The sequence below is a fragment of the Ambystoma mexicanum genome, chromosome 1q, assembly GCF_040938575.1.
Source record: "Ambystoma mexicanum isolate Mex_15411 chromosome 1q, UKY_AmexF1_1, whole genome shotgun sequence".
Classification (NCBI taxonomy): domain Eukaryota; kingdom Metazoa; phylum Chordata; class Amphibia; order Caudata; family Ambystomatidae; genus Ambystoma; species Ambystoma mexicanum.
This window is the reverse complement of record NC_090922.1, coordinates 809,563,184-809,584,166: the sequence shown is the minus strand read 5'-3', so window position 1 is coordinate 809,584,166 and position 20,983 is coordinate 809,563,184. Positions and strand designations below refer to the sequence as shown.

Below are 20,983 nucleotides of genomic sequence, written 5' to 3'. Positions count from 1 at the left end.
ACATTGGGCCTCATTACATGTCCGGCGGTAGCTGTGCTGGTAATACCGGCAGGCTACCGCCGGACTTGCAATATTTACCAGCGCCTGGCTTGCCAGAAATACCGGGGGATTACGATCGCCGGTAAATTGTTAATCCCCATTCCCATTTGAGTGCCATAGGACTCAATGGGAATGGAGCACGGAAGCACCGGCACCGTTAATAACAGTGCCGGTGCTTCCTTGAAACTCTGCAGACAGTACTATGCCAGTCCGGTACAACAGTGCCGGTAGGATTACCGGCACCGTTGTTACCGAGCCAGCATAGTTATGAGGCCCAATGTAAATGCAGCTCGAAACCGTATCCCAATAAAATTGTATAGCAGGATTCTTGTGCAGTGATTAAATAACATACAATCTGTAGAAAATCCTAGGTACATGCTAACATTCTAGTCTTTTGTAGAAAAGGAAAAATGTCAATGTTGAAGTACCTTCCAAGTCTCTTTTGTGGAGTTGAAAAGTTGTGAAAAAAGCTCCCCATGGGAAATAACAGGACACATCCAATAAGCAGAGCTGAGGCTACAGAAAAAAGGCAAGTAAGTATCCGCTTTACCCCACAGCAACCAACCCCAGACTAGACCCTCTTGAAGAGTTCCAGACCCGGGATCGAGACCCAGTCGGCGCAAGAGGGAGAAAGTTGCGCAGGATTCGGACCAATGGATTCCAATGGTGAACTGCAGTTAATGGGGGGCTGCAACATCCCACCACTCCAGGACTTGGGGGACCTCTGAGGGGAAATTTGATGAGTAACACAGGACCTGGGCACAAGCACTTATAACTCCAACATCAAAGGACTTGGTTTGTAAGCCATGAAGCAACCCTGTGAGTACAAGGCTTTCTTTACAGGGTGTGATTCGTGATCCAGCACCCAGAGAATTGCACCTTGGATCATCAAGGACCCAACAAAATAATAATCGCCCTTGCCAGGTGGATGACCAAACAGCCAGGTGAAGAAAGAAAAACAAGGAATACACCAGGGAGACGGAGGAACCTGACAAAGTGGATCCAGACAGTTAAAACAGCAAAAGAGGACAGCCAAAAGGAAATTGTCCCCTGAATGGGGCAGTGTTGGAGACAACACAAGAGGGCCCAGGATGGCGTGAAAAGGAGGAGTAGTGTTGTACCACTACCCTTCTGATTGACCGAGTTGAACTACATCGAGGCCAGAGACCAAGAAGGATTGCAATGGAGAGCAATGCAAAAATGATCCATAAACAGTCCCAGCACAAGGACACCAGTCCACCCAGTGAGAGGACAAGGAACACGCCAGTAAAGACGTCCAGCAGCATGTATAAGAAACCAAAGCAAGTAGTCAGAGCAATATAGTACCCAGGGTTCAGCCAGTAGGGTCAAATCTAGTTGTTAAGATGGACCCTATTTTACACCCTAGTTTAATGAAGGGAAAAGACACTTAGGTCTAGCGAAACTCAATGGAGGTAGGTGGAAGAGCAGTAAAGCTTAGACTTCAGGAATTATTTGGGTAGTGTAAGCTATGAAAATAATGTGAGTAGTACTACTACATCAATACTATATACATGTATACATTCACAGTTGATCTCACTAGAAATCACTCACACTTTTAAGACCAAGAAGTTTCAATTATGAAACCTGTAACACTGCATGTAGTAAAAACAAGGAAATAGCGCAAAAGCAATTGCATTTCAGGGAAACCAAAGTAAGAACAGTGTAAAAGCAAAGGGACATGTTAACGCTGCCTTATAAAATAAGGCCCCTAACAAGGTGGGGAGGCCTAGTACCCCTAAAAGTCCCAAGGAGATACTTTTTGCAGGCAGTCGAAAGTACTTTAAGTCAAGAAACAAATATTGGCAAAGATTGGGGGCAGACCCCTTATCCCACCATCCTAGGGGAATGCCTGGAGGTTGGGGGGATGTTCTTGGCCTGAACTCCACAGATCACAACCGGGCAATGGAGGTGAGGACTTTGTGCCTGCACCACCCTATGGTGGGAGGTGATAGAAATGTATATCCAAACTTGGCTACCCCTACTGCTTTTCCACGTACCTTGATTGGGATCTGGCTAACCTCTGAGACTCCCTGTAAACCATAACTAGGATGGCCACATAAAACCTTCCCTCCATATAAATATGCTAACAAGTGGCTGTCAAACTACGCATGGGATTGGCTGCTACTGAGCACAGTAGTTCACCTCCATATGCCCTTTTTTGTCTAATTGAGTCAAACTTGTTCTTACGTACACATTTAAGCATTAGAAATCTGGAATACACTGGCAATGTTCAGGACACAGAGGGCAATTAGAAAGTTTTCCTTCTTCAGTAAAACGTAACACAGTTAAACAAGGACACCATTTTTCATTGTACAAATGCACCAATTATTTAGAATTGAGATTGTGTTAGTAGGAATGTGGTATTATGAAATGGACCAGGGACCTGCATTGACCTGGAGCTGCCATGGATGCGCGCCCACACGATCCCTCTCCACCTGCCCATTCCTGCAAAACACAGATCTGCTGTAAAAAAAAGGCCCAAAACTTGCACAATTGTCCATGAAAAATTGCCAAAATAGCCCAATATGAAATCACGGCGCAGCTGGGAAATGGAAGGCCAGGCACCCACAAAGCTGCTGACTGGAGCAAAACTAGTTGGGGGAACTTCCTATTGGGTAGTACGTTGGAGGACTTTGAGAAAGAGATTTTAGTGATTTGCCAGTTTCATGCCATGGCATTGTCAGTTGCTATGCCATTATTCTCAGTTCAGAACCCCCATTCCCTCTCTTTCTCTTCTGTAACAATGGTTTTGGCAATTTTGTGGGACAAGTGCCACTGATTCACCGGAACCAACTAGCATGCTCTTAAAATGCCACCTGTTCTGGTCACAGGCCTGTTTCTAGGTGTTTGAGTTAAGAGCATCGAGGCATTCATGTCCGGGGATCCTCTTATTCCCGTGGTACAAGGGTGTATTTGCCCAAGATGTAGTATGTTAGTTGTGGAAGTGTAGTGTTCTGATATTTGATGTCTGTTGGGAGGCGTTTTCAATTGCCTAATGTGGTTAGCTTAGTATTGTTAGGGAGATTTATGCTTCATCCCCTCTGCTAGTGAGACCACCGGCACTTTTATCATGACTTCTGGACCTTTTTCTGTAATCCTGAATGAGTGGAGCCTTTTTCCACTCATTCATTCTTATGGGCTCTGTCTTTTGGAACTCTATTCTTCGTATTCTACCTGTACTATTTTCCTCCTTAGGTTTTAAAGTCATCTGTATTTTACTGTTGCAGCACACAGCTCCTTATGGGCAGTGTTGCTTGGGACCCTTATGGTCCTCCTTTGAGATTCTTTTTCCTGATCCTCAAGTAACTACAGTTCTATACTTAGTGTCTCTCTTAAAGCTTTACAGTCTGAGAGATTGGCACACACCACCTTGGTTGGAGTGCCAAAGGTATACCTAGTATCCCGTTTTCTCTGCTCCTGTGACTTTTTTGTCACATGGACAATCTCCTAGTTATGGCTGGTGGCAGTGGGCGTGTTCTTCCAACTATTGTGAGTTTTCTACCTCATGCTATGTCCATAACCCCGGTAGTGCACAATAGAGGCACCCAAGTACTAACTTGGGTGCCTTTAAACTTTTTTTGCCATTACTAGCGTGGTTGTTCTTTAAGCACTTCTACCATTCTGGGAGGGGTAGGCCGGTGTGTGTTTTGCTTTTGGCGGGAACCCTCGGCTGTCCCTGTCTAGGCTCCAGAGTGTATGTACAGGCAGGAAGTGGAGGAGGAGTTTTCCACCCCCCTGTCCTTTGTCTGGCAGAGTGTCTGAGTACAACCAGCTCTCACTGGGGGCCTGGCTGTCCTGATTGGACAGCCAAACGCCCCTTACTGTAAATTGTTGAGAGGGATTGAGTGTGTGCTGGAACTGTATAAAAGGTGCGGCTCCTGGAGTGAAAAGCAAGTCGACCACTGGAAGCTAAAGTAACTGAAGAAGAAGGCAATCGGAGACGCCTGCAGACCCTTTGCAACACTGAAGCAACCACTGCTATCCTGATCCTGTTTTCGGTGCGACAGAGGAGCTCCGGAAAGGACAACGCCTTCCCTTTGGCTGGTGGGAACAACCATTCCTAAGACACACTTTGATTTGAGCCCTCTCCAGAGATCCTGTGAGTTTCCAGCGCTGCGGGACCCCAATACCAGGAGACTTGTTGCCCATTTCGAGTGCATTGTCGTGGAAAGGCCAAATCCATCGAAATCTTTGCTGAGACCTCAAGGACACTCCAGAGATCTGATCCAGCTCATCAGAGTGCAGGACTGCAGGAAGCGAAGAAGATTGACCAGGCGAATCGCATCCTTTGTTGGTGCTGCAGAAAAGGCGCCAAAACCGCAGAGTGTACCAAGAAGTTGTTTAAAGTCATGCCTAAGGTCCTCCCTCGAGACTGCTGCTGAGAGATCTCGCTCATTGTCCTGCCTTCAGTCATCAGACCAAGCAATCCGTAGGTCGGGTCCATAGCTGCAACATCGCAGAGCATCCAGCACAAACATTTTCTTCTAACAAAAGGTACTGTGGGGAAAAAGGTTTTGCTTACCTGATTTCAGAAAGTTGCTCCAGTGTATTGGAGTGCACGTAGCGGTGTCCAGGACAACCCCCTCTTACCTCGGACTCAAGCTGCTAATTGTGCCCCCCTTTAGTGAGTCCTTTAACAGGGTCTCCAATGTTGGTTATGCCTCCTTGTATCTTCCTTCCTAGGAACTATAAAGTATCCTCAGGAACTTTTTTGATTCCTTCTGCTTTGACATTAAGCCGCTACAAACTGCCTTTTAGCTAGGGTTGCGTTTTTGACTTTGAAAGGCTTGCTGCACTGCGAAACTGCCTCTACAACCTGAAGCTCTACTAGGATAACACTAACCAACTGTTTTCCCTCCCAAAAATAACTGTTTTATATGCGTTGGCAGACTTAATACAATTACTGTATTATTTTGTTGGTGTTAGCGGTATTACCAATAGAACTGTCAAACTCCTGTAACAATTTTAAGCTTTCAGCAACTACCAACTAAGAAGTGACCATTTGAAAGTATTGAAGTATATCCATCTGTGATGGTTTATTGTGCTAAGTATTTAACAGTGACACTTGTGTAAACATAATACATATTTTAGCATACATTCATGTGTGTTTCTTGGTGCATTACTTACTGGGTTCAGTGTACTTACCTACAGCTCACATCTTCCTCTTAAGATAAGCCTGACTGCTCTGCCACTCTAGCAAGGTCCTGAGCTAGTACAGACCGATAATAAGAGTTGGGGATCTACAAACCACTGGGATAGCTTACTAAAATCTTACTATGAAGTAGAACTTTAGGAAAACTCCCCTAACAAGTATGCATAACATGATGTAATGTAGCGTGTTAGTGTGGGAGCATTTAATGAACACCTCCATGCATTTGGTGTAGAATATTGTGGTCCAAGCACCACAACTGTGATCTGTTGTGGGGTGTTATAGTGAAGAGGGTGTTGAGGATAAATCATGGTCAACAGCACTTAAGGCCCTGAATTCTAGAAGGGTACTCTTGGCCCGATTTCAATTTGGCTTGATAATCATTTGTGAACTTACTTGTTAGGCTTTAAGCTATGTTTAGAAATGTGTTCTAGAGCAAAAAGATTAACTTATTGGTTGTTATTCTTTTCAGTGAAATCAACCTCTCTGTGATTGGCAGCTATGTAGATTACCTAATTCATGCTCAAGGTGTGAAGAAGATTTTTGGTAAGTTTTGCGTGATCAATTGAATTTCGTTCTATTTCTAATGATGACCCGTTCTTAACCAAATATTGATATTGCGTGCATGAGTAATTGGGTTTCTAGCCCTGTCCTTTACTAGTACCTGGAGAAACTTGTTTCCTGACTCTGACTGTTCCTACTCTAGAGGACATAGTTTTCATGGCTTGTCTGGCCTGTATGCCACTGCCTTTCATACACATAGTCTATGGGTATCGTCAGGATAAGCATCTAAAATTGGACCCTGATGATATCAACCCAACCCCCAGAACACTGTTAGCTTTAATGTGGACACTCGTCTCAATTACTTTTTTTACTGGGAAGTTATGAAGACTTCTATTTAACACTGTGGCTGAAAGATTTTGCCATGTCACTTCTTCTAAATACAAAAAACAAGGGGATAGCCCAATAATCTAGGGTTCTGTGGGCTAAATATATAATACAATACAGGAGGTGAACCCATAGATGGAGGATGACAACCTATACATTTGCTTCTTCATAAATAATCACAAATGATAAAATATTCTTTTCCTTCGTACAAATATTTAATATTGCATATCTAAAACGCACGTAATGGTGTGAAAATACATCAAATATACAAAACAATACTTTTCATTCAAAAGATCCACAACACTCAGCCCTACATACCATTCATCTCACTTCACCAAAACAAAATTCATGCACACAACAAATCTTATGACCAATTCATTAAGGTCAACACTCCAGTGTTCAAGTATATTGTTGTTTGATATTCGTTCCTTTTACTGCAATCTTCACATCTGGATAACCGCCTTCATCCCATTAGGCAGTATGTCGACACGTGTTTCGGGTTGTATTAGCTAGACTTAACTAAGTCCACTATGTACACCAACCCTCTTCAGGACAAACAGGAACAATAACGTCCCATTCGATCTAGCAGGGTGGATCACATTGCCTAAAACAACAATGAAAATAAAAACCTTAAATTACATCATTCCTCTTTTGTCATCCTCTTAATTTCATCACATACTATTATTGTATAGGAAATGTCTACATGTAGCAGATAATGTTGTATCCATGCCCATCTTATCATTAAGAGACTGAAAAACAACTCTCACATGGATAAATCCTGTATGTGCCCTTCTGGGAATCCCTCATTTGTAAGAACCACCATATAAGGACGCTGTCCACAATCTGCAGTATAATACTGTACCCAAGTGCATTCAAAAATATTTATTTTTCTGTTTGACCAAACCAATGCACTTACTCAAAACACAACAGATAAACATTCCCTCAAAGTGTCTCAAACGTCCGATGTTAATCAGACTTCTTGTAATCTTGTACGTAGTCGCCTTCATAAGTTCAACTCTTATGTTAGGGGATCAGCACATTCTGACTTGTACCTTTACTCATATCAAAAACATTCCTTATTTCTGTTTGTTACTTAGAACCAAAAAGCAATTTCCCATTTTTTTCATACCATCTCACCTTTTTATTAGGGTTGTCTCCTTCACTCAAAAAGGGGGAATCTCCCACTTTTGCCTTTCTTTTCCTCCGATTACTCAGTGGCCTTCACAAGATAGATACCGACTTCAGAAATATTTCCTGTAAAATGATTATATGACTTTCTCAGTTTTTTTTAACACAAAAAGCCGGAAAAAACATTTCCTAACTCATGCCTTGTGTGTCTATGCCGTATTCCACATGGACTCCATATTTAGATTCGTAAATATTGCGGTGTTTAATTATACATCCCGCTTTAATTCACAAATGTCCGCCCTTCTTCAAAAGCGCGACTAGATACTAGATGCTCAAGAAATATTCAAGAAAAGACACTGGATTTCTTCTTTTTCTACATTCTGCAACTCAATAATGCGAAAAACAGCAGCATTTAGAATCACGCAATGCTGCACATCGTGACTACACATCTATAGTCTTCACCAATAATGGCTTCCCGAGCCACGGCACCACTTTCTACAGCCTCATATGTATATATATGTTCAAAGGTGAGCCAGTTCAATTTTGTTTTTATTTTGCACAATAGATTAAAGAACATTCAAACAAAAAATCAGAAGAGCACCGACTATTAAGAATTTGATCAGTCCAAGCTTTCTGAGTACATTACCCAATGAGAGGAAAATGTTTTTTCAAATGGCAAATAAAGGAACTTTCAAATGTGGGCATTGCAAATTATGTCCGTTCATAAAACAAGGAAAAAAGGAAATTGAACTACCAAATGGAAAAACTAAACACATCAATCAAATGATTAACTGTAACTCTACTTTTGTTATCTATGGGATAGAATGCACCTGCAGGAAGCTACACATAGGGAGTACTATAAGAAAATTAAAAATAAGAATGTTTGAACATATAAGAGCAATCAGAAATAAAGATCTAAGACCCCCCCATCTCAGTACATATCATCACGAATCACCCAGACTTTGACATCTCCAAATTGAGAATTTTTGGCCTGGAGAAAGTGACTCTATCTCCGAGAGGAGGAAATAAGGAAGATTTATTACAAAAAAATGAATGCAAATGGATTTGTATCATGGATACCTGTGTCACAGGTTTAAATTGTGACACGGAAATGTATAACTGGTTTTAAATATCTATTTATATTTTTTTGTTTGAGGTTTTTTACCTGTTTATTTTCTATACATGAATGTTACAATTAGAATTGATTTGCTTAATACACATGATCTAAAAATTGTATTACCCAATGATCAAATGAGAATTCGAAGTCAGCCTACAAATCAGGTTTGCATGAGCACACCATAAAATTTTAATAATTAGCCAATAAAAAACAAAATGAGCTCATATATAACTTATCTATGCAGAACTAAAAACAGAATAACACCAGAATAATTCTTAGTTGAATGACCAACAAACAATAATATTAAAAAATAAATAAGTATTCCTAAAATACGATCAACTTTTAGGAAGATTCGAGTTAAGAGGTAGTTTTACCAATCTAAAATGGCCACAGGCACGTAAAAACATGCGTGATGACGACATTGCGTCACGTTAAATCACGTGGACGTGGCGTGATGACGTCATCACGGCACGATCGCGGCATAAATAGCAGGACTTGGCAAAGGTAAGTTATCCATTTACTCGATGCTTATCATGGCAAAGGATCGCAAAACAAGAAGCAAGGTAAGAGTATTATATTGTAGACTTTTATGAACAAAGTAGTGTCAGAAAATGAGTATTTAAACTGTGACCCTTTCTCCAAGCGACTAACAAGAAATACTTTGTTTCTTTTCACCTTCCTCCCTCCAATTATAACACTGAACTTTACCCAAAAATTGGGATAAGAGGCAAACCCTGAAAAAATAACCATCAAGCTTACTTGTTCATCCATTTTTGAGCCTGTTAAAGTTAGCTGGATATATGCTAAAATCACAAGAATGGTGAGTCATATAAAAAAAATGCATTTTTTAGGTATGGAAAAATTAACTGCAAAATTTAACATGTGTAATTTAGCATTATTCTAAATGAAATTTTGTTTTTTTCTTTCTTTTAGCAAATACACTTCCTCTCCTGATGAACCATTGTTAGCAACAATGGGGAAACATGTGTTGAGAGAGATATAGTTAGGCACAGATAATCAGTTAAACAAAAAGAATTCTTCTTGAAGAAGCTACTGAACTATAGGTGTGGAGCTAACACCTAATATCAAGTTGCATTAAGGATTGAAATGATGTGAAGTAAACACAAAATTGAAAATGTTTTGTTTGAATGTTCTTTAATCTATTGTGCAAAATAAAAACAAAATTGAACTGACTCACCTTTGAACATATTTTTTGAATAAGGTTGGCGCATTTTGAGTAACTTTTCCAAACCTCTTTTTTACTTAAGCTGCATCTGTGTAGCAGCCACACAGTTTTGGGATAAACTCATGCTGACAATTTAGCACAATCACTTCGAAGTGCACATTTAGTTTTACTTTGTTTTACAGCCAAAATTAGCGGTCGCCAAGGGAACACTTCTTTACTCAAGGCTGGAAAGGTTTTTTACTAATTCATATATATATATTTCTGAGGCTTGTGGAATCTGCTTAGATCACATGCTGTGCATAGGCCGACATCTAGTGGAAGCTGCGGAGTATTACAGTTTGTTTTTCGAAACTCGAAAATGGGCGTCCACACAGGGCGTGCCAGTAATACTATCCCTAGTGTGACGTCCACTGTACCCAAGATCCCTCACGCGTCTAGGATCCTCAGATTGTTTTTTCCGCCATACTGGTCGGAAGCATCTTGCGGAGTCCCCTGGCCTTAGCCATACTTTTGCTAAAAATGTAAAGTATAATCTATTGACATCCTTCCCCAGCCCAACGTCGAACTTCGACAACTCGACGCCGGCTGGAGAAGAAATCGACCGTTGGCTGCTGCACGACGGATTTTGGCCTCGGAAGGCCTCTGGCCTCGGCCCGGGCCTTGGAAGGCCTCGGGCCTCGGCCCTGCAAGTAGGGAGAGTGGGGGGTGGTACATACTCTACACTCTTGGTATATAGGTACACCTTATACATTTCCTACACTTAACAGCCCGCTGCCTCAAGGTGCGTATGGAGGGTACCCCTTTTCAATTCTGCCCCAAGTGCAATCGCAAATACCCTTGAGTCGACAGGCACGCCACGTGCAATCTCTGCTTGCCGAGGGACCACCCCGAAGCGAACTGCAGAGCGTGTAGTAGGTTTAAACCTAAGACACTTAAGGACCGTTCGACGAAGCGTTGGGCCCACCACGCCAGGCAGGCGGCCATGGCAGCGGAGGGCGCCTTCAGCGGCGGCAGCGACGCCGTACTTTCGGACGGCGAGGGCATTACGGCGTCGAAAGACAGCCGAGCTGAGGTGTCCGACCTCGGAAGGTCGTCCGGCAGGGCGGCTATGGGGAAGACCCCCGGCGACACAAGCGCTTCACATACTACACACACTAAACACACTAAGTCCAACCGAGGCTCGACGACGTCGAGTTCTCGGAAAGAGGCACAAACAGAACGGTCCGATTCGGTGTCCTCTGGGCGCTCTCGATCAACATCGCCGCATGACTCCAGGCAATCATCCACTCTTGCCAAGAGTGCCTCGCTCCCTAGGCTAACAGAAGTTCGATCATCGGGAGACGAAGACGACTTCTACCCCCAGGCCGTGCTCCAGGAGTCGGAGCCCGCAGTTAAAATCAGCGAGGCCCCACGCTCGAAGGACAGGGACACCACTCCTGATCCTCGACGACAGGCGTCGAAAACCTCTGGAGCCACGAAAGGACAGGGAAAACACTTTTCCACTCACGGAGAGAGGGGAAAACAGCAGAAGAAACAACCTTTGCACTGTTCCACACCTGTGAAACACACCACTCCCCCTAGACAGACAGACAAGACCAGGTCTGCTGATATGTCTAAAACCAGCAAAGCTACGCAAGATAAATCCCATAGACTTGCTGAGAGAGTCATTCCAAGTTCCAAAAAATGGTCCAGTGAAGACATAGATAGGGTCATGTCAAGAATGTCTTCTTTAGCTGACTTTTATGATAAAAATCCAGAACATTTCCTCTCGTATGACCCACAAGGGGCGACACCCTCAAGCTCTAAGGATTCTATCCACCCAAATAAAAAGCCCCGGTTTGAAACACCGATGAGGTCAGACCCCTTCGAGGTACAACCATACTCAAGACCACACTCACTGTATCAAGGAGAGGCATCCTTTGGTGAGGACCAAGAATTTGGCATGGTAGAAGAGCAAACCGGGACGGGCTACTATGGGGATGATGAGGACCAGGAAGAGGAAGAGGAAGAGGAGGACCCGGAAACATACAGGGTAGACTCCCCGGTAGAGAACGAAGCCCCGGTTACCGACTCCCTGGTCGATAACCAACCCACATTGACACCCACAGTGTCCAGGAGGAGAGGGACTTCGCAGAAGAGTTAGTGGGAGAAAGGAGGCCTGTTGCCCAGACCATCCCTATCCTTAAGTCCATTCAGCGAAGAATAGATCCGTCCCTGGTGAACCCGAACCTCACCAGAGCAGTCAATCCCAGGGTTGAAAAACCTTTCAGGGCGGCCCAGTCCGACCCTCTCTGTATAAGAGGACATCTGAAGCCAGACTCCCTAGTTGTCACTAACACTCGTAAGAGGGCTGGAACACCCTTATCATCGTCCGAAGCTCCTCCCGACAAGGAGAGCAAAAAACTATACGGTTTCGGCAGGAAAGTAGCCTCAACGTCCGCCTATCAAGCAAGGATTGCAAACTCCACCACCCTGTTGGCCAGTTACAACTGGCATCAGTGGGAAGAGGTCGCGGCACTCATAGCCTCTGCTCCTGAACCTTTAAAGGGCCAATTAGCTTGGATTTCCACAGAGGGTAGAGCCGTGTCTGGTTGCATTTTGAAAGCAACCTTCGACGCCACAGACAACGCAGGCAGATTGATAGCGGAAGGCACTGTTATCAAAAGACATGCGTGGTTACGGCAGTCTGGTTTTAAGGCAGAAACCCAGGCATCATTGTTGGACAAACCGGTGGAAACCGATCTGTTTGGTAAGGCGGTCGAAGACGCACTAAAGAATGCCAAGGACGAATACGAAACACTCAAGTCCCTTGGCCAGTTAGCCAATAAACCCCCTAACCAGAGAGGGAATAGTAATTTTTGTCGGCCACGCGGCCAAAATTCCCAGAGAGGATCTAACTATTCCCAGGGGCAGGGTACACAGTGGAACAACAACCAACAGTCTACCCAGGGGTACGGCAGGGGTAATAAGAGAGGTCGTGGTAGAGGCAGAGGCAGCCCCAACAAGGGAGGCGGCACGCCTCCACCAAAGCAGTGACGCTCAGTTCAGGTTCCCTTCTCACGCAACCCCAGTAGGGGGACGCATTTCCACCTCCACCCAGGTTTGGGAAGGGATCACATCAGTCAGATGGGTGCTGTCAACAGTATCCACTGGATATTGTATAGAACTACTGCAGCGTCCCCGGAACCATCCTCCACGACAAAGAGTAAACTCTTTGAAACATCAGAAGATTCTCCTCGAGGAGATCGCCATTCTGCTAGAAAAGGACGCGATAGAACTCGTTCCGGGACACCAGGTAAACAAGGGTATTTATTCAACTTACTTCCTTGTGCCAAAGAAAGATTTGACAATGCGCCCAGTATTGGACTTACGGCCTGCCAACAAGTATGTCAAGCCCCAAAAGTTTCGCATGACTACGCTACAAGAGGTAATCCCCCTCCTAAAAAAGGGGATTACATGGCAACCTTGGATTTGAAAGATGCTTATTTTCATATTTCCATGTTACCAGCGCACAGAGTTTTTGCGCTTCAAGGTGGACAGTCGACACTTCCAATTCAAGGTACTGCCCTTCGGGATAGCTTCAGCACCAAGGGTATTCACCAAGGTACTGGCAGTGGCGGCTGCACACCTACGCAGGGAGGCAATCCCAGTGTATGCTTATCTGGACGACTGGCTCATAACGGGAGAAACCCCAGGAATTTGCAGGACAAACATTCAAAGAACGATCGACCTCCTCCACGAGTTAGGCTTCTCAATCAACGAGAAGAAGTCACGCCTGGTGCCAAGCACCTCCAAACAATTCCTAGGAGCAATCCTAGATACTCAAGAGGGGTTGACCTTTCCTTCAGAAGAAAGAATTCGGAATATACTACTGCAAATTCCGCATTATCAGTCCGGTCAACAAATAACGGTACGCAAAGCTATGAGTTTACTGGGCACGATGCCGTCATGTATTTACCTGGTCCCCCACGCGTACCTGCGCATGCGTCCCATGCAGAAATGGTTGGTGAAACAGTGGTCTCAGGCAAGTGGTCAGTGGGACGATCTAGTGGTCGTTTCGCCAACACTGGTACAAAGCCTTCACTGGTGGACAAGAGACAATTTCGCACAGGGGAAACCCTTTTACGATCCCGAAGTACAGGCAATAGTCACTACAGATGCATGCCTGACGGGGTGGGGAGCTCACCATCTTCACCACACAGCTCAGGGTCTCTGGTCTCACTCAGTGGCCAAGAACCACATCAACCTGCTAGAGCTTCTGGCAGTATTCAGAGCGCTTCAGGCGTTGGAGCCCCACCTACTAAACCTGTCCGTGCAAATCCGGACGGACAGTACAACAGCCATGTTCTACCTGAACAAGCAAGGAGGGACTCGCTCGCCAAATCTGTCCAAGCTTGCCCAGAAAATCTGGATATGGGCTCTCAGACGGAACATCTTCCTGTCATCACAACATGTTCCAGGGGAGCTCAATTCCCTAGCGGATGCTCTGAGCAGAGACTCCCTCCCAGAGGAACACGAATGGGTTCTACACAGAGAGGTCGTGGAAGATATCTTCTCTCAGTGGGGTTTCCCCACTACAGACTTATTCGCCACAAGCGAAAACAAACAATGCCCAGGATTTGCATCCAGGTTCCCCCAACCAGACTCCCAGGGGAACGCCCTGTGGATGAACTGGTCAGGGATGTTTGCGTACGCTTTTCCACCAACTCCTCTCATCAGGAAAGTGGTGAACAAGATGAACAGAGTCGATGACGCTCGTCCTAGTTGCTCCCATGTGGGCAAGACAACCGTGGTTCCCACACCTACTCAGGATGGCGGTGTGCGAGCCCATCAAACTTCCAGCCTGGTACAACCTACTGTCCCAGCACCAAGGTCAAACAGTGCACCAGCAACCCAACTCAATGAGTTTTACAAAAGTAGCGGGCGCCGCTCTCTCGCAAGAACAGACATGATAACCTGTTCAGTGGTTATTAACCACTTGAGAGTTTGCAGCCACTGCTTTTACTCACTGTGCCTTTCACAGACGGGAAATATCCATTTGCATATCAGTCTTTGTCCTGCCCAGGGGCAGTCCAGCACCGAAATACAATGGCAATTCCAATCCGAACGAGAGTACCACCAGCAACCCCATACACGTGTTTCACCCTTGTTGGGGATCATCAGTGAGGTGAAGCTGATGCCTCTCTAAGCACAGTGAGAGGGAGACCACGTCTGGTTGCCCCCAGGAGACCTAGGGTTACCAATCCCAGGTTCCTTAAAAAATAGTTTTACAAAAGTAGCGAGCGCCCCTCTCTCGCAAGAACAGACATGATAACCTGTTCAGTGGTTATTAACCACTTGAGAGTTCGCAGCCACTGCTTTTACTCACTGTGCCTTTGTGAACCCAACTCAATGAACCTGGCAGCATGGCTCCTGAGGTCATAGAGTTTGGACATCTCAATTTACCACAGAGGTGTATGGACATCCTAAAGGAATCTAGGAAACCAAACACAAGGCACTGTTACTTTGACAAGTGGAAGAGTTTCGTTATCTGGTGCCAGAGTAGACAAATCAACCCGTTTGATTGCACTCCTTCCACTATTGTTACATACATGCTCCACCTGCTAGATGCAGGATTGGTTTTTAACTCACTGAAAGTACACCTGGCAGCCCTGTCGGCTTACACCACTTCCCATAGCAAGGTTTTGTGGTGGAAAGTACCAGTAGTTAAAGCCTTCATGGAAGGAGTAAAGAGACTTCACCCTCCTATTTCAAACCCACCACCAGGGTGGGACCTTAATGTGGTGCTAGCCAAGCTCATGGGCTTTCGAACCCATGCATAAAAGCAGTCTCAAACACCTGACTTATAAAACGGCCTTCTTAGTAGCTATTACTTCTATAAGAAGGGTCAGTGAAATTCAGGCTCTGCCAGTGCAGGATCCCTTCTTTACTGTCCATAAAGACAAACTGGTTTTACGCACACACCCTAGGTTCTCACCTAAATTTATATCAAAATTCCATGTAAACCAGTCCATCGAGCTTCCGGCTTTCTTCCAGAACCCGCAAAGCTCGGCTGAGGTGAAGCTACACACCCTAGATGTGCGTAGGGCGGTCCTCTACTATGTAAATAAAACCAGACCGCTAAGAAAGACAGATCAACTGTTTGTCTCCGTAGCTACAGGCAGAGAGGGGGATCGCGTCTCTAAAGGTGCCATCTCGAAGTGGATTATTAACTGTATTCAGCTGTGGTACTCACTCTCTGAAAGAACACTGCCTTGCACGCCAAGAGCCCACTCTACTAGAGGCATTGGGGCCACTCTGGCTTTCATTGCAAATGTACCCCTTGACACCATTTGCAAAGCAGCTACTTGGAGCGCTATTCACACTTTTACTCAGCATTACTGCATTGACACCCATTCCAAGGCAGATACACAAGTGGGACAAGCGGTTCTAAGACACTTATTTGCTCATGACCCTTCTCACATCCCACCTCCTGCTTCAGGTACTGCTCGCTAATCTATGCGCAGCATGTGATCTAAGCAGATTCCACAAGCCTCAGAAGGGATACATTACTCACCGTAATTGTATTTCTGATGCTTGTATCTGCTTAGATTCACATGCGACCCACCCTTCCTCCCCTCTGAGAGAAGGCGCATGATTGCTTGTAGTCTTACCTTTCTGTCTATCTGCTTGGATTATCTATACTCACGCTACTCCTCATACTACCTCATGTCAGAAAAAATACAATCTGAGGATCCTAGACGCGTGAGGGATCTTGGGTACAGTGGATGTCACACTAGGGATAGTATTACTGGCACGCCCTGTGTCGACGCCCATTTTCGAGTTTCGCAAAACAAACTGTAATACTCTGCAGCTTCCACTAGATGTCGGCCTATGCACAGCATGTGAATCTAAGCAGATACAAGCATCAGAAATACGATTACGGTGAGTAATGTATCATATATATATTTCTGAGGCTTGTGGAATCTGCTTAGATCACATGCTGTGCATAGGCCGACATCTAGTGGAAGCTGCGGAGTATTACAGTTTGTTTTTCGAAGTCGAAAAATGGGCGTCGACACAGGGCGTGCCAGTAATACTATCCCTAGTGTGACGTCCCCTGTACCCATGATCCCTCACGCGTCTAGGATCCCCAGATTGTTTTTTTCCGCCATTCTGGTCGGAAGCACTTCATCGGAGTTCCCTGGCTTTGCCATATTTTCACTCTAAACTAATTCTAATTTGCCCCGTTTGGCCAACCTTTCGTCGATCAACATCTCGACGCCGAACCGGGGAGGAGATCAACGTCGAATACCCGACGGATTGGGCCTTGAGGCTTCCGCCTCGGCTCGGGCCTGGGCCGCTGGCCTCGGCCCTACAAGTAGGGAGAGTGGGGGTGGTACACTTCCACACTCGACACCTTATTACCTACACACACTTGCCCGCTGCCCACAGGCGCGTATGGAGGGTACGCCCTTTCAGTTTTGCCCCAAGTGTAATAAGAAATACCCTTGGGTAGATAAGCACGCTACGTGCAACCTTTGCCTACCCAGAGACCACCCCGAGACGGGTTGCAGGGCCTGTAATAGGTTTAAGGCCAAAACTCTTAAGGACCGCTCCACCAAGCGTTGGGCCCACCACGCCAAGCTAGCAGCTATGGAGGCGGAGGGTACCTTCAGCGACGGCAGCGACGCCGAACTTTCGGACGGCGAGGGCACCAAGGCGTCGAAGGACAGCCGAACGCACGTCCCCGGCCTCGGAAGGTCGTCCGTCCCGGCGACTATGGGGAAGTCCCCCGGCGACAAAAGCGTTACACATACACACGCTAAACACAAAAAATCCACCCGAGATTCGACGTCGTCGAAACCTCGGAAAGAGGCACAGAAGGAGCGGTCCGAAAGGACGTCCTCTGGGCGGTCCCGGTCGAGGTCGCCGCACGACGTCAGGCAAGCCTCCACACTTGCACAGAGTGCCTCGACCATTAATATCCCGGAAGATCAATAGTCCGGAGACGAACACGACTTCCACCCCCAGCCTGCACCCCAGGAAAAGGGTACATCACTTGGGAGTAAAGAGGGGCCAGTTTCGAAGGCTAGTTCGAAAGACAGGGATTCCACCTCCGATCCTCGACGCCAGGCGTCGAAAGATAAGGGAAAGGGGAAACACACTTCCACCCACGGGGAAGGGGGTAAACAGCAAAGGAAACAACCCTTGCAGTCCTCCACTACAAAAGAACTGACCAAGTCTTCTCAGGGCCAATCCATAGAAAGTCCCAGCAAGGTCACCCCAAGCTCAAAACTCTGGTCATGCGAGGACATTGACAGAGTAATGTCAAGGATGTCTTCCTTGGCGAATTTTTTCGAAAGACACCCTGAACAACTCCTAACTTTAAACCCTCAGGAAGATTCTCCCTCAGGGTCAGGGGACCCTATCCCCTCAAATAAAAGACCCCGGGTCGAGACACCATTTAGGCCTTTAGACCCCATCGAGGTCCAACCCTATTCTTACCTCTTCCCTACAGACCAAGGAAACTCTTCCCTGATAGAAGGTCAGGAAATTGACACGCCAGAAGATCCTGCAGGATCAGATTATTACGGCGAAGACGAAGACGAGGATGAGCCAGAAAATAGCCCAGATATTTTCAGAATGGACTCACCAGTCGAAAGGGAAGCCCCAGTGTCTGACTCCCCAATAGATAATCAGCCCCTCCTGAATGAACTGCTCTTTCGGGCAGCTAACCACTTCCACATAGACACACAAGGTGTCCAGGAAGAAAGGGACTTTGCGGAAGAACTAATAGGGGAAAGGAAGCCAGTAGCCCAGACCATTCCCATCCTAAAATCTGTTCAACGCAGAATAGCACCATCCCTTGTCAACCCAAACCTGACAAGACCTGTAAATCCGAGAGTGGAGAAGCTGTTTAAAGCAGCCCAGTCGGACCCCCTATATATTAGAGGTCAACTTAAGCCAGACTCTCTAGTAGTAACCAACACCCGCAAAAGAGCTGGTACACCATTATCTTCCTCTGAGGCTCCCCCCGACAAAGAAAGTAAAAAACTTTATGGTTTTGGCAGGAAAGTAGCTTCCACGGCAGCCTACCAAGCCAGAATCGCGAATTCCACCACACTGTTGGCTAGCTACAACTGTCACCAGTGGGAAGAAGTGGCAGCACTAATAGACTCTGCTCCCGAACCCCTTAAAAGCCAGCTAGCTCGCATTTGTGCGGAAGGAAGGAACGTGTCAGGCTGCACTGTAAAAGCAACTCTGGACGCCGCTGACAATGCGGGTAGACTTATAGCAGAGGGGACTGTCATCAAAAGGCATGCTTGGTTGAGGCAGTCGGGATTCAAAGCAGAAACACAAGCTGCGCTCTTAGACAAACCAGTGGAAAATGATCTCCTGTTTGGGAAGGCAGTCGAGGACGCTCTAAAAAAACGCTAAGGAAGAATTCGACACCCTCAAATCCCTTGGCCAGTTAACTACCAAACCACCTAACCAAAGAGGGAATGGCAATTTTCGTCGCCCCCGCGGCCAAAATTCCAATAGAGGAAATAGCTACTCCCACACCCAGGGTACACAGTGGAACACCAGCTCACAACAGTCTACCCAGGCGTATGGTAGGGGTAGTAAAAGAGGACGTGGTAGAGGCAGAGGCAGCCCCAGTAAAGGAGGAGGCACGCCTCCACCAAAGCAGTGACGCTCAGTTCAAGGTCCCTTCCCATGCAACCCCAGTAGGGGGACGAATATCAAGTTTCACCCAGGCATGGGAAGGGATAACATCCGACAGATGGGTGCTGTCAACAGTATCCAATGGGTACTGCATAGGACTACTGCAACGTCCCCTAAACCATCCTCCAAGACAAAAAGTCCACTCTTTACAACATCAGAAGATCCTCCTCGAGGAGATCGCCATTCTGCTAGAAAAGGACGCGATAGAACTCGTCCCGGGACACCAGGTAAACAAGGGTATCTATTCAACTTACTTCCTTGTGCCAAAGAAAGATTTAACAATGCGTCCAGTTTTGGACTTACGGCCTGCCAACAAGTATGTCAAGCCCCAAAAATTCCGTATGACCACACTACAAGAGGTAATCCCACTCCTAAAAAAGGGGGATTACATGGCAACCTTGGATATGAAAGATGCCTATTTTCATATTTCCATGCTCCCGGCGCACAGAAAATACTTGCGCTTCAAGGTGGACAGTCGCCACTACCAATTCAAGGTACTGCCCTTCGGGATAGCTTCTGCACCAAGGGTATTCACCAAGGTACTGGCGGTGGCAGCTGCACACCTACGCAGGGAGGCAATCCCAGTGTACCCTTATCTGGACGACTGGCTCATAACGGGGGAAACCCCAGGAATCTGCAGGTCAAACATTCAGAGGACCATCGACCTCCTCCACGAATTAGGCTTCTCCATCAACGAGAAAAAGTCAAGTCTGGTGCCAAGCACCTCAAAACAGTTTCTAGGAGCTATCCTAGATACTCAGAAAGGATTGACCTTCCCTTCGGAAGAAAGAATTCGGAACATACTTCTGCAAATTCCGCATTATCAGTCAGGTCAACAGATAACAGTACGCAAAGCTATGCGGTTACTCGGCATGATGGCGTCATGCATTTACCTGGTCCCCCACGCGCGTCTGCGCATGCGTCCCATGCAGGAATGGTTGGCGAAACAGTGGTCTCAGGCAAGTGGTCAGTGGGACGATCTAGTGGTCGTTTCGCCAACACTCGTACAGAACCTACACTGGTGGACAAGAGAGAATCTCGCAAAGGGGAAACCCTTTTACGATCCCGAAGTACAGGCAGTGGTGACGACAGATGCATGCCTGACGGGGTGGGGAGCTCACCATCTCCACCACACAGCTCAGGGTCTCTGGTCTCACTCAGTAGCCAAGAACCACATCAATCTGCTAGAGCTTCTGGCAGTATTCCGAGCGCTGCAGGCGTTCGAGCCCCATCTACTAAACTTGTCGGTGCAGATCAGGACGGACAGCACGACAGCCATGTTCTATCTGAACAAGCAAGGAGGGACTCGTTCGCCAAATCTGTCCAAGCTTGCCCAGAAAATATGGATATGGGCACTCAGACGGAACATCTTCCTGTCATCGCAACATGTTCCAGGGGAGCTCAATTCCCTAGCGGATGCTCTAAGCAGAGACTCCCTCCCAGAAGAACACGAATGGGTCCTTCACAAAGACGTAGTAGAAGATCTCTTCTCTCAGTGGGGTTTCCCCACTATAGACCTATTCGCCACAAGCGAAAACAAACAATGCCCAGGATTTGCATCCAGGTTCCCACAACCGGACTCCCAGGGGAATGCCCTGTGGATGAACTGGTCAGGGATGTTTGCGTACGCTTTCCCACCAACTCCTCTCATCAGGAAGGTGGTGTACAAGATGAACAAGGAATCGATGACGCTCATCCTAGTTGCTCCCATGTGGGCGAGACAACCATGGTTTCCACACCTACGCAG

At 46.3% G+C, this 20,983-nt stretch overlaps 1 protein-coding gene across 3 annotated transcripts in view; it reads left to right on the top strand.

The window, feature by feature from the left end:
- NPL (N-acetylneuraminate pyruvate lyase) overlaps window positions 1-20,983 on the top strand; it is a 643,702-nt gene that overhangs the window by 296,391 nt on the left and 326,328 nt on the right. For all 3 annotated transcript variants that reach the window (XM_069641412.1, XM_069641411.1, XM_069641413.1), the window contains one exon: window positions 5,682-5,755. In XM_069641412.1, coding sequence (XP_069497513.1) covers window positions 5,682-5,755 — 74 coding nt within the window. The remainder of the gene's footprint in view (window positions 1-5,681; window positions 5,756-20,983) is intronic.